General features: G+C 37.7%; 1 protein-coding gene across 1 annotated transcript in view; it reads right to left on the bottom strand.

The window, feature by feature from the left end:
• PPTC7 (protein phosphatase targeting COQ7) overlaps positions 1-26,626 on the bottom strand; it is a 40,801-nt gene that overhangs the window by 9,748 nt on the left and 4,427 nt on the right. Inside the window, exons 2-3 of the mRNA XM_041728705.1 lie at positions 5,878-6,057; positions 755-953 (exon numbers count right to left, since the gene is read on the bottom strand). Of these exons, the coding sequence (XP_041584639.1) occupies positions 755-953; positions 5,878-6,057 (379 nt within the window). The remainder of the gene's footprint in view (positions 1-754; positions 954-5,877; positions 6,058-26,626) is intronic.

Here is a 26,626-nt window from a genome sequence, read left to right as displayed (position 1 = left end):
GTCTCTCTTTCTGTGTCTCTCATGAATAAATAAATAAATAAAATCTTAAAAAAAAAAAGAACTATTAGGTAGAGACAGTAGGCACTTGCAAGACTACTTCTATTTTTACATAAGGTTCATTACCCATTTAGCAACATTTATGAATCACGGCAAGGTTTGTGCCAGGTCCTATAAAGTTGTTAAAGGCAGAGGAATAGGAGACTGTCTTAGCTTTACTCTGTACTCTCATCTTAGAAAAGATAAACTGTAAAAGTTGATTCAAAAGAGTAGTTATTGTCTTGAAAATGTCTTGACAATTTAAAAGTTCTATGTGATGCATATAATAGGAGGCCCTTAGAATCAGGAAGTTATTCTGATAAATAAAGCAGATGTCTATTTGAACTCTTCCCTAACAACATATGCAAAATATCGTACAGGCAATGGCATGCATGGACAATGACTCATTTCTCCAGCACAATTTAACAAATATAACCATATGTTGGTTTTGGTACGAAAAACTGATATTCTGTAAGCTTGAAGAGATTTTCAGTCTTGTCAAATTATTGGGTGTTTATTTGAATTCAACTTGGCTGCAGGAGCCAGCAAAATATCTTTCAAAGTCAAACTAAAAGGTCCTTTTGGTGAGAGTATTCTCGTTGTGCCTTCTTATCTCACATGACAAAAATGCCCATCTCCACTGTAGTTAAGAGGGATGGGAGGAGAATGCAGGTGAGCCATGCCCTGCTCACCCTTAATGGCCAACAGGGGAGATTACCTGTCACTCAGGACGACTCCTTCGGCTTCAGGTGGTGCAATTGAGAGCTGGAATGGAGTGTTGAAGTAATGCTGCTGCTCATCTGATCGGTGCACAACTTCACCACCCCTGACAACCAGAAAGCCTGAATCACCCAGGTTTGCTGTGTGTAAGCGGTGGCTAGTTCTGTCCAGCACCACGATGCAGGCAGTACTGCTACCTAGAAACAAAAATGATCTCCATTTATTTTCTCTTCCTAGGCTATCTTTGCATCCACATTTTGATTCCATCATCTCAAAAAGCAACATGCCACATTGGAACCTTCTTTGCCTGTCTTAGTCATGCTCCTATCTCCAACAAATAGCAATAGTAACCTGATCAGGGTCAATACGATGGGGTAAGAAAAAGGGATTTATTTATATTATATATAGTATGCAAGCCTCTGAAGTCTGAATTCTTCCATTTGGAAACATAGAAAACAAATAAAAATGGCTGGTATTTAATCATACTATTTCATTTCAGTAGTTCTATAATCTATGCCAAATGCTCAAAAGCATGTTGTGGAGGTATTAAGTTTTAATACTTAAATGCCAGAATAAGAATGTTATGTTTTCCTGACATTTCTCATTAGTCACTGGCAGGAAGGCTTCTCCGCAAAATTCACTAAAATTTAAGACAGGGATATAACTACAATTTTTAACCAGATTTCCATCTGTTGAGGTCATGAAGAAACTTCACTGGAGACTCACTATGAAGTGACAAGACCAATTTTCCCAAGTAGCCTATGGAATCATCCTGTTCACTTTATAGAAACTACTCATGTTCAGAGGGAAGAGACCACATTCTAAGCAGAAAGCAAAAAGCAAAAAGCTTCTGTGTACCTTTGTAGCCCACAGCTCACATGACCTTCCCAAGACTGAAAAGCTGATGTACAACTAGTAAGACTGCTTTCAAGTACTAAAATTTAAACTTACACCTACAGAAAAAATGGCAAAGTAGAAAAATAAACAGTTCACCAAGAAGTAAATGTAAATGGTAAGTATATAAAAAAAATCATCATCATACTAGTAGCCATTTTGCCTGTCAGTTTAACAAAAGCCAAAAAAGGGTACTGCATGGTGTTGGCAAGAGTCCAGGGAACGTGCTCTTATTCCATGATGGCAAGAGAATAAAACTACACAGCCTTCTTTCTAAAGGGCAGCATAACTTTGAAAAAAGTGCATATCCTCTGATTTAGCAATTCCTAAGAAACAACTAGAGATGTAAACAAAATTAGTACAAAAACACTGTTTAAGATCAAGAAGAACTGAGAACAACCTCAACATCTAAAATTAAGGGACTGGTTAAATAAATTATAGTACATCCATGCAATAGAAGGTTATACGCTATCATATAATACTTGGGAGTGTAGACTCGAGTCAGCCTGCCTGCATCTGAATGCTGGCTCTGTTAACTTACTAGCTGTGTGACCTGGGGCAAATTACTTAACCTCTTTGCACCTGTTTCCTCATTTACAAAATAGGGAGAATGTGAAACTAGCTCTTAGTGTTGTTTGTCAGGATAAAATTAGTTAAATCATATTAAACACTTGCAACACATAATAAGTGTTAGCTATTTGGTAGCCACTAAAATTGTTAGAGAAATATACTTGAAAATGGAAGATAAATGAAACAAGTAGACTTCAAGATAGTATTAAAGTTTTCTTAAATAAAAAGTATTATCAACTTAAATTGTACATCAAAAAAAGTAAAATTTAATGTAATTAAAAAAATAAATAAACCAACAGTAGGCAAAAGCTAAATCGTTAAGATGACTGTTAAAAGCAAAACAAAAGAAACAGGCTGTGGAACCAGCTGTGTTAAATCCCAGGACTCCATCGTTTTCTAGCTGTGTGATGGTGGGCAAGTCACTTATTCTTTCTAGGGCTCAGTTTCTTTCCAACAAAATAGGAAATAAAAGCAAAAGAACCTACCTCACGGGGCCTGCTGTAAGCACACAGTATATTCACAATTCCTATTACCATTATTATTATTATTTTTTAAGATTTTATTGATTCATTCATGAGAGACACACAGAGAGAGGCAGAGACATAGGCAGAGGGAGAAGCAGGCTCTGCGGGAAACCTGATGTGGGACTCGATCCTAGCACCCCGGGATCACGCCCTGAGCCAAACACAGATGCTCAACTGCTAAGCCACCCAGGAGTCCCCCATTACCATTATTCTATGCACAAACATACATGAAAGAAAAATCAGGGAGCATAATCACTAAAATATTAATTCAATAGAATTATGGAAAATTTGTTATTAATTTTCCTTGATGAAAATGTATAAAATACAAAAACACTTAAATTTAAGCATTTATCTCATCACAACATTCAGAAATTCCATTTTCTTGTTATCTAACCTGATAGCCTAATGCTAAGCTATCTAGTTTCTACCCATCAAACATCAAGAAAAACATAGTACTGTAACTAACTAGTGCCAGATAACCTGCTGCATAGCTTATGTTAGAGGTAAGATCACCAATTACCCTTCCTTCCTAACTCAATGCACAAAAACTCTAATCATTTTTCATTAATAGAATCACCACACAAAAGATCTTCTAAAGCTGATGGGATTAATCTGAGGAAGAAAAATGACAAATGAGTAGCAGAGCCCTGAAAATCCTGGGGCAGGAAGGACTCGTGTTGACTCATTATTACTCACTGACATACTCAGGCTATCATTTTGCTACCCCGGTGGCTGTCACCGTCACCCACTGAGTCAAAACGGTCCTCGTGAATGACACAGCTTTAATATGCAAAGCGGCACCAATGAAGGCAAGTTCAGCCTTACAGAATCATGTAGGCTTGGAGTGTATACTCCTCCTCTGCCTCTTCAAATAATTGCAGTGTTCACATGGCTAAGGCCCTGAGAGCCTAATACTGGGAGAAGAACTCATTATTCTTATGTACTTAGGAACAAGCAGGAAAAGAAGAAAAGAAGTGTTGAGAACTACAGTGTCAGATGTTCAGACCATCGACTAATACAGAAAGGAACCCAAAATGAAAATATTTTTATCACTGGGCTCTAATTTTGTAAACTGTGAAACCTTTTGTGCAGCACAGAAAGAAGGAACCTTATTAGGATTGACCCCTCAATTCTTAAGATATGTTGGCTCCATAAGATTTAACTCCATTTAAGGGTTTCTGATGTCAATCCAGATCTAAAAGCAGCAAGAGATTCTCAGGAAATATGTGGTTGACCTTTATATTGGAATTGTGTTATAGGCTTTTTAGCAATTGCAGATTAAAAAAAAGATGACTTAATCTTGTAAAGTTATCATTTGCAATTATATCTGAGGTTCAATAAGGCTGTCTTTGCCAAAAAATGCTTTAGTTACAAACAGCTTAGAGAGGTATGTGTGTTAGGTGAGAGAAGTGTATGTATGTCAAACATAGTAATGAAGGATTATTTCAACATGTCTTTTAGGAGAAAAAAATGATTATATTCAGCACAAGAAAACTTCTAGTAAGTCCTTAAATTTATTTTAAGATTTCCAAACTACATGAGTGTAGACAGGAAAGGAAGGAGGGATAAGGAAGAAACACAGCAAAAAAGGAAGCTTTCAAAGTGCAAAATTAGGACAGGTGTTTTCCAACTGCTTTTTCAGTAAATGGATAAGGGGGTTGTCAGCAGAGAACTCATGGGAACATGTGAGAGCTGGGACCCAGAATCTGTGTCTATAGGCTCTTTGTTAGATGTAAGACTATTAGATAGTATTCTACAATGTCCTCTTTCCCTCAACATGTTTCTGAATATTGCCTGAAGCTTTGAGTTGTTACTTTTCATAAAAAAAGATCCCTCCATTTAACAAATGAAGCAAGGGGGTCAAAGGTTAAGTAGTTTGCCCAAAGTCATATTGCAAGTCGACAGAGAGGTGCTAAAAATAGAATCTAGGATGTTTCACTGTGCCAGGCAAGCTCCAGATTGCATGTCAAAAATAGCGGATTAAGACAAAGCGGTATACTGAAACCTCAAGACAAGGTTTCCCTTCAGTTAGAAGGAAAACAAAGCTGATTAGTCACAGCACAGAGACAGAAGATGGCAGTGTGATAGAAAGAACCCCTTCTTGTAAAAGATTTAAATCGAAGGCAAAATTTTACAACAAGGAGATACCATTAACACTGAACAGAGGTTGATTTTCCATGTGGATGGTAACAGGGAGGGAGGCTACTTCTAGTAAGATGCTGGCAATAAGCAGAAACTTAATAACACCCTTCTGAGAGCCTGCTCAGAAGGCTGGGTAAGTTGTTGGGTTAAGTTCCCAGGAAACCATTTAACAAACAAACGTAGAAGCCTAGCCAAAGATGCTCCATTAGCATACCAGATAAACACACACTGGGTATTTGGAAGTTTTCCAATACAAGATTAACGGGGATCTATTTTGTGCCATGCTATTTCATAGACTTATCAGCTACCTGCTAGCAGTCTGGGGTGCCATCTGCAACTTGAACTCTCCAACTTAATTTTACATACCAGATACCATTCTCTTTCTTCCTCCCTGGGAGAGAACCACTATCCTGAATTATACAACCACTTACTTTTCTTTCTTCTTTTATCATATTTTGGAATCCCTGAACAATATGGTTTTACTTTTTTATGTTTCTGAATTTGAAATATGGAGTCTGTTAGGTGGTACTCTGCAGTGTTCTATTTTCTCTCAATAACATGTTCCTGAGCATTGCATGCAGCTTTAAGTCTTTCCCTTTCAAAATGTGCTTTTCTACAATAAATGGACTTTTTAGGTTGTTCCCAGTTTTCTGCTGTTATAAGCAATATTACTATGAACATAGCTGTACCTATCTTAATACACAGATATGCAAGTTTCTCTAGTCTAAAGGTATAAACCTAGAAGTGGAACTGCTACGGCATACTATCTATTTATACTTAACTTTATTCTGTAATTCCAAATTGGCTATACCTATTTACATTTTCTCAAAGCAGTAGTATGTATTCTGGTATGCTCACAGCTTCTCTATCAAACTCTGTTTAATAAAGAGCTTCAGAAAAAAAGCTGGGCAGCTAAGTGATTTTTTTCATTTTGTTGTTAACCATCTCTTGAGTTTCTTTACAAAGGAAAACACATAGTATATCTACTTACCAAGCAAAGGTACTTTATTTTGCAGCAACTCACAGTAGCTTGTAGTAAGGATTCCAATGGGATTACTCGGGACGAACCGTCCTTCTTTTACTAACCGTTCACACGTCCGCATTAAAGTCCCTGAGAACTGAGACGGATCAACTCCATAGTCTCTCCATCCTCCTACACCATCTGCAACTCCTAAAAACAAAACAAAACAAAATTACATTAAAAGGATGCTCTTGCTGACTTCCCAGGAATTCTTATCTCTGTCTTAACAGTTAATTTTCCTACTATGCTAGTACCTAAATTTACCCTGAAATTCAGAATGAGAAGTGCCCAAATTTAATGTATTATACACACTAATACTCTTAATCCTTATTTTCTACTTAGAATTTGATCTTTCATATGCTGATGAATGAATATGTGAGCTACCACAGGGTGACATTGCCTACTAGCCAAGAGTTCAATTTCAAAGTTACAAAGATTATCATCTTTGTATAGAAATATTATTTATTGGGACGCCTGGGGGGGCTCCGTGGTTGAGCATCTGCCTTCGGCTCAGGGCGTGATTCCAGAATCCTGGGATTGAGTCCTACATTGGGCTGCCTGCATGGAGCCTCCTTCTCCCTCTGCCGGTATCTCTGCCCCTCTCTCTGTGTCTCTCATGAATAATAAATAAAATATTTAAAAAATATTTATTTATTAATCTTTGTTCAATTTTATAAGAATGTAAACTGATTTTTTTTTTTTAAAGTGCTGATACTAAATACAGCTAGCCAGAGCTGGCAATCATTTAGAATATCCAACACAGCAAACTTTAATTTCAAATTTTGGTCAGTAACTGTGAAATAAAGAAAAAAATTAAAAACATACCCCATCCTCTTTACTCCTCTTTCAGAGGCAATCTCTATCCTTTCTGAACAGGCTTGCACTAAACACAACTGCCACTACCAAACAGGACTACTGAGCCTTTGAAATGGTGCTGATCCAAATTAAGAAGTCATCAAAGTATAAAATACATATTGGCTTTTGAAAACTTAGTAAAAAATATTTTGGATATAGTGTACTAAAGGTTAAAATTAATTTCACCTGTTTCTATTTTTAACTAATGCAAATACTAGGAAATTTAAAATGACATGTGTGGTTCACATTGTATTTCTATTGGATAGCAATGGTAAAGAGATTTTTACAGGTCCATAGAGCTGTTGATGAGTTCAGAGTCTCCACAAGACTCCTTTACCAAGAGGAAACTAGTGTTCAAGAAAGTAAGAGATCAAAAGTCAATATCATACTATCTCCTATTCAACCCCTTGCAAAACACTAAGCTAGTTGTTCAACATTAAAATCAATTTCTGTTTACTAAATTCAAACAAACTGAGGGAACTAAGAGATCAGATATATACATTATTAAGGATTTAAATGACTATATATGAACCTTTCTGGAAGGACCTATAAGAAGTATGGATAGTAGTCTTGGAAATAAGAGACTGAAAGTGATCAGTGAACAAATGGGGAGATTTTAAGTTTTTACCTCATACTGCTCTACATTGTTTGACATCTAATTTTATAATGATCATGTACTGATTTTATAATAAAAATTAAAATATTGGATGCCTGGGTGGCTCAATGCTTGAGCACCTGCCTTTGGCTCAGGGTGTGATCCCAGAGTCCCGGGATGGAGTTCCACATCAGGCTTCCTGCATGGAGCCTGCTTCTCCCTCTGCTTATGTCTCTGCCTTTTTCTCTTTGTGTCTCTCATGAATAAATAAATAAAAGCTTAAAAAAATAAAAACATTAATTAGGAATTTTATAATTTTTAAGGCTTGCTGAACATTAAACATCCACCCCACATCATATTCAACCTTTCACACACATTTTAAAGAACCTATTTGGTACAAAAGTAGGAGAGTGCCTATATAATGCATCCCTGAAAAAAAAAAAATGACTTAACATGAAATGAACACATGATATTCAGTGTTTTCTGGTAGAAATGGAATATATCCTGAAAAACATGAAAGGAAACATAATTGGAAGAGAGTATAAAAAGGTGATAGACAACATCACTATTGGGGCAGCAACCCCCATTTTTTGTGACCAACCAGTAAGCAAAATTTCACTATGGGGCAATTCCAAATAAGTTGATTAAAAGATATGATGTCCAGGGGCACCTGGGTGGTGCAGTCAGGTAAGCACCCTACTCTTGGTTTCAGATTGTGATCTCAGGGTCACAAGATTGAGACCTGAGTGGGGCTCTGCACTCAGTGAGGAGTCCGCTTAAGACTTTTTTTCTCTCTCCCTCTCCACCCACCCCCTCCCCCCAGCCCCCTGTGCACACTTGCACTCTTGGTCTCTCTAAAATAAGTAAATCTTAAAAAAAAAAAAAAGATATGATGTCTGGAATTTCAAAATAATAGAGAGGAGGAGTGATGGGAGGAATGGATGAAACAAGATTGGCATGAATGGATAACTGAAGTGGAATGAGAAGTACTTTCATCTCTCTACTTTGATACATATTTGAAATTTTCCATTATACAAAGTTTAACTAGAACTAATGATGAGAAAGAAAAAAGATTCTTCTGCTGGCTACATGGAGAGCAAGAGCAGAAAACAAGGATGAGTCAGGAGTCTATCTTAGTAGCTTGGTCATGAAATGGTGGCAGTGTAGTGAGAATGTAGGGATTTGAGATCCAGTGAAAGAGAAGGATTTACTGGTGTACTAGATGGAGGCGGGGCAGTGGTAGAGAGAGAGAAGTATCAAGGATGACTGAAGTCTACCCTACCAGGAAGAAATATTACTTTTTTTTTGTTTTTCAAGCAGTTTTGAGGATATCTGGAAATTCTTTTTTTTTTTTTTAATTTATTTGAGAGCAAGCCAGTGAGCAAGCATAAATGGGGAGGAGGATCAGAGTGAGAAGCAGACTCCCCACTGAGCAGGAGCCCGATTCAGAGCTTAATCCCAGGACAACAAGATCACAGACCCAAGCCACAAGGCAAATGCCCAACTGACTGAGCCATCCAGGCGCCCCAAATCTGGAAATTCTTTTTTATTACTTTTTTGTTGTTAAAGATTTTATTTATTTATTCATGAGATGGGGGAAGGGGCAGGCAGAGACACAAGCAGAGGAAGAAGCAAGCTCCATGCAGGGAGTCCGCTGTGGGACTCGATCCCGGGACTCCAGGATCATGTCCTGGGCCGAAGTCAGGCACTAAACCGCTGAGGCACACAGGGATCCCCCAAATCTGGAAATTCTTAAGAGAATTTAAGATAGTTTAACAGACGCTTCTTTTGAGAAATATTATGGGTAAAATTTCACCATTATTTTATTTTATTTTTTAAAGATTTAATTTTTAAGTAATCTCTATACCCAACATGGGGCTGGAACTCACAACCAAGAGCTGCATGCTCCACCAAATAAGCCAGCCAGGCACCCCTCACTATTATTTTAAATGCAACAATTTGTGTTAAAATACAGAATGCAATTATAATCCTTGCAATTCCATCTGATGAATCATTCATTCTTTTCAAATGACTGCCTGCCTGAGGAAAGAATTTCTCTTTAACCAGTCTCTAATCTAAGAGCCACAATTTATTTTAAATACAAAGTGGTTTCATCTACAAATGCCCTTTACAAGAAAACCATTAAAATCTGAGATAATGTTGAGAGTTGATCCTGGCACTCACTAAATGATCTGTCAGCAGGTTATAGAGTCTGACCTGACACAGCCCTTCAACATTAATCAGATTTCTCCCAGAATAGAGTGTAACCTTTCAAGCACCTGTTTGCTTTTCTATGGGAAAAAGATACCCGGCAAAGCTCCGCTGGCAAAATCTTTTAAGGGGAAAAATGAGATCCAAAAAGCATATGAACTGTTCAATAAAGCTGTGGGAAAAAGGCCTTAGTATACATAAATAATTTACTTACAAAGAACAAGTTATATAATAGGAAGAGACCTATTTGGGATTAGAATTAGGCTAAAACCAGAATAACCTACCACAGGTACATTTGAAACCTAGTCTAATTCATATTAGGCAGTTATTTCTACAAGGAAATGAGTATTTCCTCTCATGCACAAGCAAAAGCTTCTATCCATAAAGGGAGAACACCTTTTAAACCGTGGAATTAATTTAGAAATAAATTTCATTCAGAATACATTTCAAAGGTAAAGAAAACAACTGTTAAAGGAGAGACTGCTTAAGATACCAAAGATATGAAACAGTGCAAAATATGAATATCCCTAAGAGCAAATGGAGGCCACATTAAATATTAGGAATAGAGAACCGAGGGAGACACATCCTGCCTGTGAGAAGCTCACCTTCTCTAGTGGGCAGTGACTACTCACACAGGAACTAGACAAACAGCTCCCATAAATGCTGCTATAGGGGGGTAAAGAACAAATGGTTAATGCTGCACGGGGCACTGTGGGAATGGAGCAAGCCTTTGTTTAGGAAATAGTATACAGATTAGGCCCTGGAAGGTAAGTCAGATTTCCACAGGCAAGGGAGAGTAGTAACAGGAAAAGAATGGCGGGCAATTAGGTGTGGCTGGGGTTTGGGTAAGTGCTGAGAAGTTGAAAAATGCAGGACAGATGCTGAAGTTGTGGAGGGCCAAAAACTGTGATCCAGGAACTTAATTTTTTAAAAAAGATTTATTTATTTAAGAGAAAGAGAGAGCATAAGCGGGGCGGGGTGGGGGAGGGGAGGGGCCAAGGGAGAGGGAGAGGGAGAGAGAAATCCTCAAGCCGACTCCCTGCTGAGCATGTGAGCCTGACTGTGGGGCTCAATCCCAGGACCGAGATCATGATAGAGCCGAAATCAGGAGTTGAGTGCTTAACCAGCTGAGCCACCCAGTCACCCCTATGATCCAAGAATTTTAAACTTTATTTTTTTTGAAGATTTTATTTATTTATTCATGAGAGACAGAGAGAGAGAGAGAGAGAGACAGAGGCAGAGACACAGGTGGAGGGAGAAGCAGGCTCCATGCAGGGAGCCCAATGTGGGACTTGAGCCTGGCAGGATCATGCCCTGGGCCGAAGGCATGCGCCAAACTGCTGAGCCACCCAGGCGTCCCGAATTTTAAACTTTATGCTATAGACTTGTGCTTTCTGATATGGAAGCCAACAGACAGATGTGCCTATTGAGTTAGAAATGTGGCTAGTTTGGACTGAGATGTGCTGTTAAATGTAAAACACACTGGATTCCAAAATATAGTACGAAAAAATAGTAAAATATTTTAGTGATAGGTTTATGCTGACTAGATTGAAATATCATAGATATAGTGGGTTAAATATATATATTAATTAAAATTAACTGCATCTGTTTCATTTTACTCTCTTAAATGTAGCTACTAGAAAATTTAAATTACACATGTAGTTTACAGTATATTTCTATTGGACACTACTGCTATAGACAATAAAAAGTTATCAAGGTTTCTGGGTAGAAGTGATATAATCCAATCTATCTCTTAAATATTAAAAAAAATTTTTGAAAAAGATTTTAGAGGGAAAAAGAGACAGCAACAGCGCACGTGCACATGGGGGAAGGGGCAGAGGGACTCCCCTTCCAAGCAGACTCCCTACACAGAGGAGCCCCACACAGGCCACAACCCAGGAGATCGTGACCTCAGCAGACACCAAGAGTTGGACACTCAACCGACAGCCACCCAGGTGGCCCTCTAACCTGTATTTTAGAAAAATAATCCTGATAGCAGTGGAGAGAATGGGTTGGGAAGAGTTTGGAGGTCAAGCATCAGCTGAGAGATTTTTAGGTTAGAGGTAGCAAGAAAAATTGAATAATCACTGGAGGGCAGCCCAGGTGGCTCAGTGGTTTAGCACCGCCTTCAGCCCAGAGTATGATCCTGGAGACCCAGGATCAAGTCCCACATTGGGCTCCCTGCATGGAGCCTGCTTCTCCCTCTCTGTCTCTGCCTCTTTCTCTCTCTGATGAATAAATAAATAAAATCTTAAAAAAAAAAAAAGAATAATCACTGTAAATACAAAGGAATGAATACAGAAAGATACCTGGACTTGATATCAATATATTTTATATCAATAGGTTTCTGGATTTCAGGAATGAGTACTGATTAGATGATTCCCCAGTTGGGAAAGGGGTGGAAATGCCTTTGGAAAATACTGAATTCTGTCTTGGGTATGCAGTTTTAGGCATCAGAAGGACATTTTTGTGGAAATGTTCTGTATGAAGTCAGGAACTCTGAGTCTGCAACTAGGAAGGCAATCGGAGCAAGATATTTGATAAAGGTCGGGAGCTGACACTATTAGGGGTGGGTGACAGGCTCAGGGAGCATAGTTATAAATTCAAGAAGTGGGTATAATAGGAATGAAAATTCCTAGCCAAATAGCTCATTTGTGAATTGCATCTTACCCCAGGCATCAAATTACAATCACAGATATGATAATTGATTGAGTTTAAGGAAGTATCCAGTTTGGCACAATGATATAATTTTTTTAGAGGCGAAAAGAGGTGAGGCTGCAAAGATAGGCTGAGTTAATAACTGGGAGGGCATTGAATGCCAAGAGAGAGTTTACACTGAATATAGAAGCTACTGTAATCATCTTATGTCTCCATTAATAACATTCTGTCAGCATACGTCTAGCTTAAGCGTTTCCTTTGACCCAAAAATCCAATTAAAATAATTATTAGATTAAGATAATGGTTACATATCTGAAATAGTCAAGCCAAAGGCTGACAGGAGACTATAGAGTACAGATAATTCCGTTAGGTGTATTATTTGCATAGAAATGTCAATTTTATGAGGTGGGAGATAACCAGAAAATATACATGATAATTACAATTTTTCACATAATATTTTGGTTAAGTTTCTCGTAGACTATTTTTCTAAAGTGAAGAGTTAAGAGAAAAGGAGAAAGGATAATTCTGGTTTCCCATTATTTAAGTGTATCTTTTTATAAAAAAAATTCTAAAAGTAACAGCCAATTTTCATTTTTCTAATTAACACACTTTTGTCTTTGCCTTAGTTATAATCATTTAAAAACAAAATTTTGCTGCACTTTAAAAATCATTTAGCTTTTTATTAAACTCAGAATTTTATTTACTAGCTTTGTTTTATGCCAAAAGATGAAGGAAAAAAGGTTTGGTGAGTTGAAATTGTGGAAGCTTAAAAATCCCATTTTTCCAATTACTTATGATCACCTAACTGTGTAGCTGCAAAAGGCTCACCCTGAAAGACTAAGCCAACATTAGCCTGTGTCTCTCTAGCATTGTCCTCCATCATTAGCCATGAGCATCATTGCCATTCTTAAGCCCTTCTACATTATCTTCAGACTGACATACAATTAGTTAAAAAGCAAACATTTTCCAGAAGAAAGTGATACCTAGAGAGTAAATTAAGTTTCAATTTCAATTTTAATATATGTATCAGTAAAAAAAAAATTGACAATTTTATTTTATCCAAAACTAGATTCTGGCAGAATTGTGAATACTAAATAGTATCCAAAGGTAATAGCTTTATTGCTTGCATCTTTGATGATCTCAAGGCACCTTTAGATTGAGCCTCACACTCTAATGAAGCAAGACAGTTCTGTTGTTTTTCCATCCGTGAAACATCTATCTACTAGGATGGGTACTTGATAGTGAATTGAAATTCCAGAAGAGAAACTGAGTAAGAATATGGCTGGATCACAAGAGCTGAAAAAGGAGGGATAAAGATATCTGGTTTTAAACTTTCTGCAGCAAGTATTCATCTAAATAAGGCACTGGCTAGGTGGTATTTACTGCAGTGCTACAGCAAGCTTCTTTTCAGATGAAAAGGTTCTTCTTCAAATACTATAGTGTTCTCAGAGCCAACCTTATTTGTCTAGAGTCATCACAACATGAAGCTCTATAACTAAAGAAAAATGAGATCAGAGTATAAACTCAATTTCTATCAAATAGAACAGATCATATTTGTATCAACATTGCTAAAGCCTCAACTATTTGGGCATTAAGAACACTCCCTTGTGATTCAGGACTGTGAAATGTTGTATCTGCAAATAATTATCCCAATGGGAACAAAAAACAGGATTACTGGAGAAAAAATTCAACAGTTGAGTTATTCAGAAAAGTACAATTTGCTTTGACTAACAGTCCTTTCAGTTCTCTACAGGTGAAATTATATAGATGTTTCCCTTGCTTTAACAAGCAAGTGAGGGACACCTGGGTGGCTCAGTGGTTGAGTGTCTGCCTTTGGCTCAGGTGTGTGATCACGGAGCGGGATGGAATTCCGGGATGGCATTCCGCATTGGGCTCCCAGCAGGGAGCCTGCTTATCCAACTCTGCCTGTGTCTCTGCCTCTGTGTGTGTGTGTGTGTCTCAAGAATAAATAAATAAAATCTTAAAAAAAAAAAAAAAAGCAAGCGATATATTCCCTTTGCAAAGTTTCCCCAAAGCAACCATTCTGCATTAATCACAATGAAACCTGGGATCCCTGGGTGGCGCAGCGGTTTGGCGCCTGCCTTTGACCCAGGGCGCGATCCTGGAGACCCGGGATCGAGTCCCACATCGGGCTCCCGGTGCATGGAGCCTGCTCCTCTCTCTGCCTATGTCTCTGCGCCTCTCTCTCTCTCTCTCTGCGTGACTATCATAAATAAATAAAAATTTAAAAAAAATCACGATGAAACCTGCTTCTTGTGATTCTGCAGAGATCGAGTCTATGTCAAGAACTCAGGATCTTTAAGCAGAACAGCTAACTCAAAAGCTGAGGCAATGAAACTCAGAGTGGAAAGGAAGAAAGGTTCAATCCCGTAATAAAATGTGTGAAAGTGGAACCTATAAACAAAACTCAAATTCTGCTAAATGGAACTGTCTGAAGCAGTTAACAAAACTCAAATAAGGATTCCAAAGGAATAAATGATCCATTTTATGTTACACAATTTCAAACAAAATAGCTATTCCTTTCTAGTTTAGTAAACAATTACTTCATAAATAATTAAATTAAAATGTATACACATACATACACTCATACCTACTGTCCAGAATACTTCATTATCTAGAGACAGTAACTTCCAGACTATTGTGTCCAGTTGCTTTGCCTTAAAAAAAGCAGTGAAAAATGCTGGAAAGAGGATAAGGAAATGATAGTGTGAAGGCAAAGAAACTCAAAGTCACACTTTCTTTTTTGGTAAAAGATTTATTTTATTTTAGAGAGAGAGAGTAAATGAGAGCAAACGGGAGGTGGTGGGGAGGGAAATGAATCCCAAGCAGACTCAATTTCACAACCCAGAGATCATGACCTGAGCCAAAACCAAGAATCAGACACTTAACCAAATGAGCTGCCCAGGTGCCCCCAAAGCCAACCTTTTGATTTACTTATTTTTGATTTTTATTTATTTATGATAGTCACAGAGAGAGAGAAAGAGAGAGAGAGAGAGGCAGAGACATAAGCAGGCTCCATGCACCGGGAGCCCGACGTGGGATTCGATCCCGGGTCTCCAGGATCGCGCCCTGGGCCAAAGGCAGGTGCTAAACCGCTGCGCCACCCAGGGGTCCCAAGCCAACCTTTTAAAAATAAAAACGTTCTTCCTCTAACTTTAGTTCTGTTTAAATACCAAACACTTAAATTGGAACATCTGGCTCAATGTGGCCTGGAGACCTTGATAGACTTGGGTGGGAATCATACCTTCTCACCACATAAACTGAAGAGTTGAAGGTGAAGTCAGAAAAAGTCACTTCACTCCTTTCTGAGCTGCAACAGTATCTTCCTCAAATGCTAAATGATGTTAGCAATGCTTTCTGAACAGAAGGGAACAACAGGTAAATCATGGGCTTACACTTATTGTGAATTATGGACAGTATGGGCAAGTCCTTGGTGTGTTATAGAATTAAGTGTTTCTATTAAAGCCGGGGCTCCTGTTAGTTTCTAGATATTAGAAAATGTTATAGAACACCTAATAATTTAACATTTAAGTAAGAAAATAACAGCAATTAAAGTCTAGCTATCTGATGTGTACCTACTTATACTGGCCCTTTAGGCTAAGGGAGAATTTTTCCTTCTGTTTATAAGATTAGATCTAGAATTCTGGTCTTGAAGGTTAACCTAATATTTATGACAATTAAGCTATATATCCTTGACCTAACCCCAAAGAGGGTACTATTTACTCCCCTGCTTTTCTCATCCCTCTATAAAAATAAAAGCTGGCCTTCACTAAAATACCACCCTCTGGGAGAGGTTAAGAGTCAAATGTACCCCTGGCACAGACACTCTTTTTTTTAAAAAAACGAGAACACAATTTCTTGAATAAGCCTGCCAAGTGGAGAACTGTCCATTATTTTCTAAATACTAATTATATTTTTTTCCCTACATGCTGTTAATTTAATTAATGATTACTGAGTGGTAGGAACAGGTTTTTTCTTCTTTTTATTTTCCACATTTCCCATTTTTCAATAATGAGTATGTATGTTACCTTTATGGAAGGGATTATAAAAACTAAATAAATCCAGTTAGGATTTATTTACACTTACATTCAATATGAAAGTTATTCAATACAGTTTACTGAACCTTTTCTATATGCATGACACTGTAGTGAAAAACAGCTAAAGGGATTTACATATAATAAAAGTTCCTGCTCCTGGAGCTTAAAATCAAGCAGTAGTAACTGTGGTAGGGGAAAGAGGTTTGGAGAGGTTTACGATAAATGGCTCTAAATATGCATCAATAAAAACTATAGTAAGAAGATCATCTTATATCTAGCTAAAGGAATCAGGAAAAGTATTCATGGAGAAAAGTACCTGATATGAGCCTTAAGGATGAAAACATGAGTAATGAGGGAGAAGGCTGAGGATAGAGGCAATTTGGGCAGTTCCTTAAAATTCTGACTAATATGGATATAGTACAGTAATAAAAGGTGAGGTTACAGCTCTAAGAGCAGAGAAACCTGACCTCCAGGTAAATGCCTATTACATTCCTGCCAGGAACCTCCAACCAGCAATCAGTCCAAATGATGTACTACAGGAGTTCAGGCATAAAGGAGTTCCCCAGAAGGAAAGGGCTGGCCCTGAAGCCACTCAAGTCCCTATGGCCCACTGAACTAGTTCAACTGAGGCCTTTATTTGGTTTAATGAAGGGGCTTTGCTCAACTATTAGCCTAGGAATAGCTAAGTCAAAGTACTACTCAGATTCAGTAAATTTAGATCACATCAATAAAACCAAGTTTTAAATGGTCATTTGACTTGAAAAGCAGTGTATATATACACTAGGCAAGGGCTGTGGAGTCAGATCTGGATTCACGCCTGGGTGGCTCAGCAGTTGAGCGTCTACCTTTGGCTCAGGGCAGGACACCAATCCCCGGATCGAGTCCCACATTAGACTCCCTCCAAGGAGCCTGCTTCTCCCTCTATGTCTCTGCCTCTCTCTTTGTGTCTCTCATGAATAAATAAAAACAAAAACAAAACAAACAAACTGCAGCTCCTGGACTAGAATGAAGTGCACCAAGAGTGTCCCTAGGTAGCTAGCTCTCTGAGCTTTAGTATCTTCCCCTGTAAAAGGGTATAGTAATGGATATCACAGGGCTGATGTGAGGAACAGGGATACTGTGTTAAGAGTGCCTGCCCCATGCTCAGCAACCAGCCCACACGCAGTAAGAGTTATGTTTTTCTTTCAGAAAGACTAAATAAGGGCAGCCCAGGTGGCTCAGTGGTTTAGCACCTCCATCAGCCCAGGGCCTGATCCTGGAGACCCGGGATCAAGTCCCACGTCGGGCTCCCTGCATGGAGCCTGCTTCTCTCTCTGCCTGTGTCTCTACCTCTCTCTCTCTCTCTCTCTGTGTGTCTCTCATGAATAAATAAATAAAATCTTTAAAAAGAAAGTCTAAATAACAGCATATAAAACAGTACAGTCTGTAGCAATCAGAAAAAAACAATCTTTGATCAGTGTTTGTAGTTTACAAACACTATTCTGTGGTCACAACCAAAAGACAATTCTCACTCACAGATAATGTGTAAAAGATGAGTGGTCCATTCAGCTCTTCCCATCACACATCCACCACCATTCAACATCTCATTAAACATTTAACAGTAACTAAGGGACAAACTTATGTCTCTAAAAAACACACAAGGAAAAATAGATCCACCTGCACTTTGGAGAAATCAGTTTTCTTTTTCCAGAAGTGACTCTGAAGTAACCTTATTTAACAAGTGTCCCTTAAGTGCCTGCTGCCTCCTATGTGCCAGGGTTCAGACATAGATATTCCTTATTTTAAATGGAGAATCCTATAGCAACTAGTGATAAATAAATTGGCCTAAACCATTTCCTTAAATATCTACAATAATTATAGCACCTCTATCATAACTTTCCTGTCTCCTTTCTCCTTCTCTATAATGTGACTCCCCCTCAGGGCTGAGTCTCTTTCACATTGACAACCAACTATCTTTTTTATCTCTGGGCTGACCTAGTACCTGGCACAAAAGTTCTCAATTCTTGCCACACACAGAGATTACCAAAGCCCCTCCTCCTGAGTCAGTATGTCCAAGGTGGGCCCCGGCCTCCCAGCAAAGTATGGAACACCAAACTGCACAGGTGAGTCTAATGAGAATCACTGCTGAGCACTCAGAATTCAGTAAAGGCCAGATGGGCTTCAGCATTCCATGAGTTAGAGGATTCTGCCTCTGAAATGCCTCTCCCACCAAGCAATCTCCTGTTTCCCCATTCCCAAATTGATCCTTCTCTTGCATATTCTAACCTGATTAATGGCCCCAGCCCACCCACACTTGTAGGCTAGAAACTTAAGGAAGTTTCCTGATGCAAAACCTCAAAATCAACTTCATCTTTTCTCTTTCACCCTCTTCGTCCAATTATCACTAAGTCCTATTGATTCTATGTCTGCAATGTTTCTGAAGCCCAACTACTTAGTTTAAGCCTTTTCTAGCTCAGACTATTTCAATAGCTTTCTATCTGGTCTTTTGCTTCCTGTTCTCCCATTATGTTCTCTGTATCATTTTCTTTTTTCTTTCTCTTTTGCTTTTATAAGATTGCTATATCCATGTTACTCTTTAATCAAATACCTTCCATGTATTATTTACACTGTTTTTACTTGTATATGTAAAAATATTCTCTGGAAGGATACACCAGAAACTGATACTATGAGTTTCTTTCTGGGAGAGGAACTTTGCAGCTAGAAGACGAGAGAGAGAGAATTTTCACTCTGTACCCTTTTAAATTTAGAATACCTTCTGAATTCTGTACCATTTGAATGTGGTGTTTCTTCAAAAACCACCAAACCAAAAGCAAAACAAAAGCAAAAACATCTATAGCTTCCTAAAAACAAAAACAAAAAACCCCAAAATGAAACCCAGTTATTTAACGAGGCAATTGTGACCTTTTGGTCCTCAACCTATTTTCTAACAATTCTCAACTGCCCTCTCGAACCCACTCAGCCAGCCCAAACTACTCTCTAGCCAAAGAGCCGTAGTTTGGAGAATCTGTGTCTGCTGATCCCTCAATCTAGAGAGCTTTACCATTCTTCTCACCTTTCTCAATTAATGAAAAACCCATCTATTGAGACCTATCTCCATGCTTCCATAATACCTAATGTGTGTGTATTCCTTATAGTGTTCCTGTGGCCTTCCCTGCCAGACTTCAGAACTTTAGTCTGTTTTGTTCTTGGTCTTCTCCACAGCACCTGTTAGGGACTTAGAGGAAACAACCAGTAAACAATGAATTTAGTTGATTGTATTGAAAAGTTAGAATACCAACACTCTCTGGTGTACGAATTTTCACCTGAGAACTCCAAAAAGAGAATGAACCCAGTATTTCACCTTAGAGTTACAGAAGGTGGTGTGCCCCGGGTTGGAGCTAGCTACAAGACGCTCCTCTCACAGACCGCTGTAAGAAAGTATGATGGAAAGAACCCTGAAAAGGAGTCAGGGGATGACACCACTCCCAATTTTCTTTGCCACTACCTGGTTATAGGACACTGGCCAAATCACTTCTCTAAGCTTTAGTTTTCTCATCTGTGAAATAAGGGGCAGGAGGACAAATTCTCTCAAGAGTTCCTTTTTCTAAGATCTAAGATTCTGGGATTCTGTGTCATACTGCAAGAAAAGGGAATCTGTTTTAGAAACTATAAAATAAAGGTTACCGTACAACTATGCCTTACTTTTCACACACAACAATACATTTATTCCAGATACTAATTTTGAAGCAAAGGCTCCATTTCAGCCTTCTGAAATTTCCCTTTCTCCTTATTACACCATCAAAGTTTTCAGAGGCGTTTCAATAATGATTCAGAGAGTAAAAATACTGCCCCACGTCCTTTTACTTTAGTTCTAACCACCTAAAATGTTAGAGAATGTTTCTTCTTTAAGCCTAACTAACCAAAGACTAATTAACTAATAAACCTAACTAACAAAAAGTTCAGCCAGCCATTTTTCAATCTGAAATTCTGATAAAAGAATAAAAGATGGCTATGGATTAGTATTAATTTACTTCACTGAATTCAAATAATCTGTAAATAGATTAATACGTATACATAGAATGTATTCACAAAACAATAACTTTGTTATGCAAAGACCATTGTTCAGTGAATTTAGTGTATACATGAACAAGAAAAGCAAGTGTAAGATCAAAGCTGCTGCTCAAGAACCAAGAGAAGTGAATTTTTAAATACAATGTATGCATCCTTGTTTAGACTTCATTTCATAGAAACACTGAAGACCAAATTATCAATTAGTGGTCAATTTAGAGGCCATGAACAGTTTTCTAGCTCTTACGCAAATAGCTCACATCTATTTTCTTATCCAAAACTGCTATCCAAACATTGATGTGAAAAGAGAAGCACTTTTTGTTTGCTTCATTCAGCACAGCTAATCTTTTTCATTTACATTAAATGACAGCATAGACTAATTCTGGTAAGTCAAAAAACTTCCCGATGATAACATCCTTGAAAGATCAAAATGTATTGTCATAGCAGCACACATACACACAAAGAAATTCTCTTTCTTTTCAAAATAGTCTGTTAATGAGTAGAAGAAAAATCGGTATAAAAATGTGTTGGAATTGGCCTGAGTCAAAATAATACTGGGTCTTTCAACAGAAAGCACTCTTTGTAGTAAGTCACTTTTGTAGTCTCTGGCAAAGTTTTTGCAGTCATTTTGTAGTCCGTGGGATTCATACCAACAATTCAATCAATTCTAGAACTATTCACCAAACTTATTCACCACAAAAACAACTATTTAAGAACCTAGTAAATTTATAAATTGTTAAATGTGTCAGACTCAAGATCAACAATAAGCTTTTGATGAGAGTAAGTTCATTACAATTGGACACGTATAAATTAGCATAACCTTTCTAGAGGGACCTATGCTAATATTCATATCAGAGACCTTGCAAATGTTTATAGCCTTTGACTCAAGAACTCGTCAAGGAATTTATTCCAATGAAATATTCAGAATGCAGAGATATTCATTCACTTTAATGTTACTCAAAACAGAAAACTAGAAATTGGGGTGCCTGGCTGACTCAGTCCATAAAGCTTGTGATTCTTGATCTTGGGGGTTGTGAGTTCGAGTCCCACATTGGGTGTAGATATTACTTAAATAAAAGAAAACTGGAAATAATCAAAGAACTAAAAATAGAGGATTGGTTATTATACAAATTATGGGCTATACATGCAGAAAAATAGGATGCAGTTATGCTCAATTTACATTACATAAAAATAACATTACAGAGCAGAATATACATGTTAACACAATTTAATAGTATGTATACATACAATTGTATATACACAAAAGCTGGCGGAAACCACACTGACTATAGCTCAGTTATGAGTTACAGGGGTTTTATACTGTGCTTTTATGAACGTGTGTTACTTTTATAAGCACAAAACAAAAGCATTTACTTAAAAGCATTAGACACAGAAGAAGTAACTTAGGTACAAGTCCCAGCTATGATACTAGCTGTACTGACCTTATTGATGAGTCAACTTTACAGGTAAGGAAACAGATGCAAATTAAGTGGAGATAAAAGCAGCTATTCATAGTTAAAAGAGTAAATAATGTAAAACACAAAAAACACTGTAAAATTTAAAGCTCTATACATAAAGCACTGATAAGATGAATCATATTTTGTGTCAAAATATTGAATAAATGCTTAGGAAAAACAGAGTGAAATACTTTTTATTCTTTAAGGAAAAGCTCTGTATCCCACCTCTCTATCCACCCAAAGTCCTATTTGGGACCATATTCAAGAACTGAGCATCTTTTCTTCTTCAGAAATTTAAATTAAATTGAAAGAGCTGTGCCACCTGCCAAATCAATTTTAAATGATTAAGTATGTATTATCAGCCTATAGCCCTCTACAGTGAGTCAGCTTTTGCAAAAAGTCTTGATTTATGATGCAATTCTGTAAATTGTGTGCATCGTTTAATAGTAGGAAAATGATCTTTGCTTTCAAGAAGATAGAAAACTACTTTATTTTTAAAATATTTGATAACTTCTAAACAAGACAGATCACTAAATTTTATTACTAATGACAAAAAAATAGGATCCAGGGCATCACTTCTTAAGATGAGACCAAAAGCTAACACTATTTTTGAAAGGCAAACTCACAAGGCACACTGTTTTCAATTAACTAGAACTTCTCATTTGAAAAGTCAAACTTCTTTAGAAAGAAAATACTGTTAATTTTCTAAAGCATTTTCCTGAAAATTCTGAACCTAAAGTCCCAAGTAAGGCCTCTCTAAAAGGCATGGGGACCTACATAAAATGCATCTGACATTTAGCTTGAACCTGACATAAGCCTTTACTCAAAGGACACCGTTGTTAAGTCAAATACTGTAGCCTGAGTATAGTGCTTCTTGAGTCACACATGAGTACAAACTCCATTTGGATACTGTTGCAACTATTCAAGTCATGTATTGTCCAGTTTCATAAAGCAGTGCTAAAGTTCAGGGAACAGCTTCCTTTGATCCAGCCCTTTCTGCCTCCCAAAAAACCCCACCATAACCAGGTAACCATAACCAGCATTTTACCTTCTACTACAATTTAAAACTTTTTTTTAATTTAAGACTTTTTAACAAAAATATATTTTCTAAAAAGTATAAACAGTAATTCAAAATTCAATTACTTGTTCTATAAAAAAGATTCATCCAAAACCCTTTAAAAAGATGAACACAGGGCAGCCCAAATGGCTCAGGGGTTTGGCGCCGCCTTTAACCCAGGGTGTGATCCTGGAGACCCAGATGGAGTCCCATGTCGGGCTCCCTGCCTGGAGCCTGCTTCTCCCTCGGCCTGTGTCTCTGCCTCTCTCTCTCTCTCTCTCTCTCTCTCTCTCTCTGTTTCTCTCATGAATAAATAAATAAAATCTTAAAAAAAAAAAAGAAAAAGAAAAAGATGAACACATTGAGAAAGGCTGAAAGTTAGGAAATTGAAAACTAAGCTTGAGAATCTCTATATTAAAGACTGAACAAAGGAAAGTAGTTTTGACAATACAACAAATGAGGAAATAACTAAAAATGGGCAGCCCCAGTGGCACAGCGGTTTAGTGCCGCCTGCAGCCCAGGTCGTGATTCTGGAGACCCTGGATCAAGTCCCACGTCCGGCTCTCTGCATGGAGCCTGCTTTTCCCTCTGCCGGTGTCTCTGCCTCTCTCTCTCTCTCTGCATCTCTATAAATAAATAAATAAATAATCTTAAAAAAAAAAAAAAAAGGAAATAACTAAAAATAATGTGCCTTATAAGAGCCTTATAAAAAGTACAATATATCTGTATAGCAAAATGAGAAAAATATCAGAGAGCAAGAATTTAAAAAACAAACAGCAAAATTCTTCTATCCTTCAACCTTGTCATCTTACTTATTACACAATGACGGAACACCCAGGAAAGTCAGACAGCAACTAGTCAAATCTGTGGCTTTTTTTTCTTTTTGGTCAATGGCTTCTCCCTGCTGTTTCTAAGAGTCCTAGAAAGCTCTTTTACTAAACCCACAACTCTCTATTTCCTTAATATTCCACAATTTTCTCTTGAAAGCACATAGACTATGCAAACAGGCATATTTAAAGTATTCATTAATCTTAGAACTTACATTTGATTGGTGCCGTTTAAAAAATATTTTCCCTTGGATAAAATAATTATATTACAAGTATATAAAAAATAATTATATAAACAACGACTATATTCCTCAAAAATTTATAGTTACAATAAGCCCCAACAGTTCCATTTCTAGGTATATACCCAAGGGAATGAAAAATATATGCTCACACAAAAGCCTGTACCTGAATGTGTCACAGCAGGATTATTTACAACAGCTAAAAAGTGGAAACAACCCAATGTCCATTAACAGATGAATGGATAAACAAAATATGGTATATCCATACAATGGAATATTATTCAGCCATAAAAAGGAACACTGATACTTCAAACTATAATGTGGTTGGATCTTGAAACTATACTAAATGAAAAAAGGCAGAAAGACCACATTTTGTATGATTACATTTATATGAAATGTCCAGAAGAGGCAAATCCATAGTCAGCCTACACTTTCTGTTGCCAGGTGTTGAGGGAGGGGAGATTGAGGAATGACTGCTAAAGCATAGGGGGGTTTCTTTTGTGGTGATGAATATGCTCTGGAACTACTCAGTGATGGTAGTTGCACAACCCTGTGAATGTAGTAAATGCTACCAAATTTTTTTTTACTTCAAAAAGGAAATGTTATGGCAGATGAATTCTATTATCTCAGTTTTTAAAAATTCAATCAGGGTCATGTCTGCTGTCAAGAGATAGATCAGGCTAAAATTTCAGAAAATTATGACTATATAATAATGAGACTAGTTTCCTGACATGGTTTAAAATCTAGCTGAGGGAGCTCCAAAAACGTCTTCTTCAAAGGCTTAAATTAGCACACATGCACTCTCTCTCAAGGTTACTACTTTGTTACTAAAAGGATAACTCGCTTTCAGATACTGAGGTCCTATCAAATATATTAAAATTATCATGACTTGGAAAACATAAAATTCTACCTAATCTATTCACTTCCTAAATAAACTTTTGATCCTTACATTGCTCATGTAATCCTTATACCTCAAGATAACTACTTTTTTTTTTTTAAGATTTTATTTATTTATTCATGAGAGACCCAGAGACAGAGGCAGAGACAGAGGCAGAGGGAGAAGCAGGCTCCATGCAGGGAGCCCAATGTGGGACTCGATCCCGAGTCTCCAGGATCACACCCTGGGCGGAAGGTGGCACTAAACCGCTGAGCCACCCAGGCGTCCCAAGACTACTTTTTTTTTTTTAATTTTTTTTTAATTTATTTATGATAGTCACAGAGAGAGAGAGAGAGAGAGAGAGAGGCAGAGACACAGGCAGAGGGAGAAGCAGGCTCCATGCACCGGGAGCCTGACGTGGGATTCGATCCCGGGTCTCCAGGATCGCGCCCTGGGCCAAAGGCAGGCGTCAAACCGCTGCGCCACCCAGGGATCCCCCCAAGACTACTTTTAAGATTGGCATTACTCACAAAATTACTTCAAAAATCCTAGCCACAATCAATATCATATTCAAAGACTAGAATATGAAATTGTTTTCACTTCTCTTTAAGGTTTCAAGTTAAATCAAGCTTCAATAAACATCCTGCAGTTATAAGAATTACTTTACAACTCTACTCAGAGATCAAATTTTACATGGCATAGACCATGCTGTTATTTTTTAAAGAAGTGGTTTCAGTAAACTGTGGTTTAGCATGCAGGAGTTTTTGTTGCGTTTTAATTATGAGTCATAGTGTGAATAGAGACGTTGTAAATACACATACACACACCCTTAAGCAGGAAAAGCATTAGAAGAACAAACAGTACCTGAAGAGACCGGTTTTGAATTCACCTTTTGAATTCACCTTTTTTTTTAAATTTATTTATTTATTTATTTATGATAGTCACACACAGATAGAGAGAGACAGACAGAGACATAGGCAGAGGGAGAAGCAGGCTCCATGCACCCGGAGCCCGACGTGGGATTCGATCCCGGGTCTCCAGGATCGCGCCCCCCAGCCAAAGGCAGGCGCCAAACCGCTGCGCCACACAGGGATCCCGAATTCACCTATCTTATCAAGAAAACTTAACCAGTGATACGACGGAAAGTGGACTGTAATGGGCAGTCTTGGTGCTAGTCCTAGTTCTGCCATTAACTAGTGGAATAACCTTAGCAAAATCATTTGACCCTCTGTAGGCCTCCATTTGTTCACTGGACTCCAAGGTTTCTAATTTTTGATTCTATTGTTAAGCAGCTTAGGGCTGTGGGAGGCCTAGCAATTACACACTGGGCAGCTCTCATATTTTTGTGTACTTAGGCATCTATGCCATATAGAGTAATGAGAGAACTCAGGATTAAGCACAATAAAGAAAAAAGAAAAGTGCACACAGTTCATAGTTCCTGCTGGTATTGGTTTACTCCTGTTGGACCTAATAAAGAGAAATGACCTTTGCCAATTTTCCAGGGGATAGGATTGGTTCCTATGTCTCACCACACCCACCATAGTTGGTTTTTCCTAAAAGAAATCCAGTGGGGACTCTACAAAAATGTTGTAAAGCACCAAGTACTTTTAGTCACTGTATACTACTAAAACAGATGAATTCTAAATTAAAGAAATAAAACAGCTTTTTCTAATACAAAAAGAAACAGCTTTTATTCCAGTCAAGGAGTTGCAGATGAGCACAGTGAGTTGCACATATATATAGCAACAAACAGTGTCAACCCAAAGAAAATGAATTAACCTGTGGTACTAGAAGGTTCAAAGCTCTGAGGTTCAACATATTATTCAACATAGTCTTTT

The sequence above is a fragment of the Vulpes lagopus genome, chromosome 14 (assembly GCF_018345385.1).
Source record: "Vulpes lagopus strain Blue_001 chromosome 14, ASM1834538v1, whole genome shotgun sequence".
Lineage (NCBI taxonomy): Eukaryota > Metazoa > Chordata > Mammalia > Carnivora > Canidae > Vulpes > Vulpes lagopus.
Note: the sequence above shows the minus strand (reverse complement) of the source record. Positions and strands in the feature narration are given on the sequence as shown.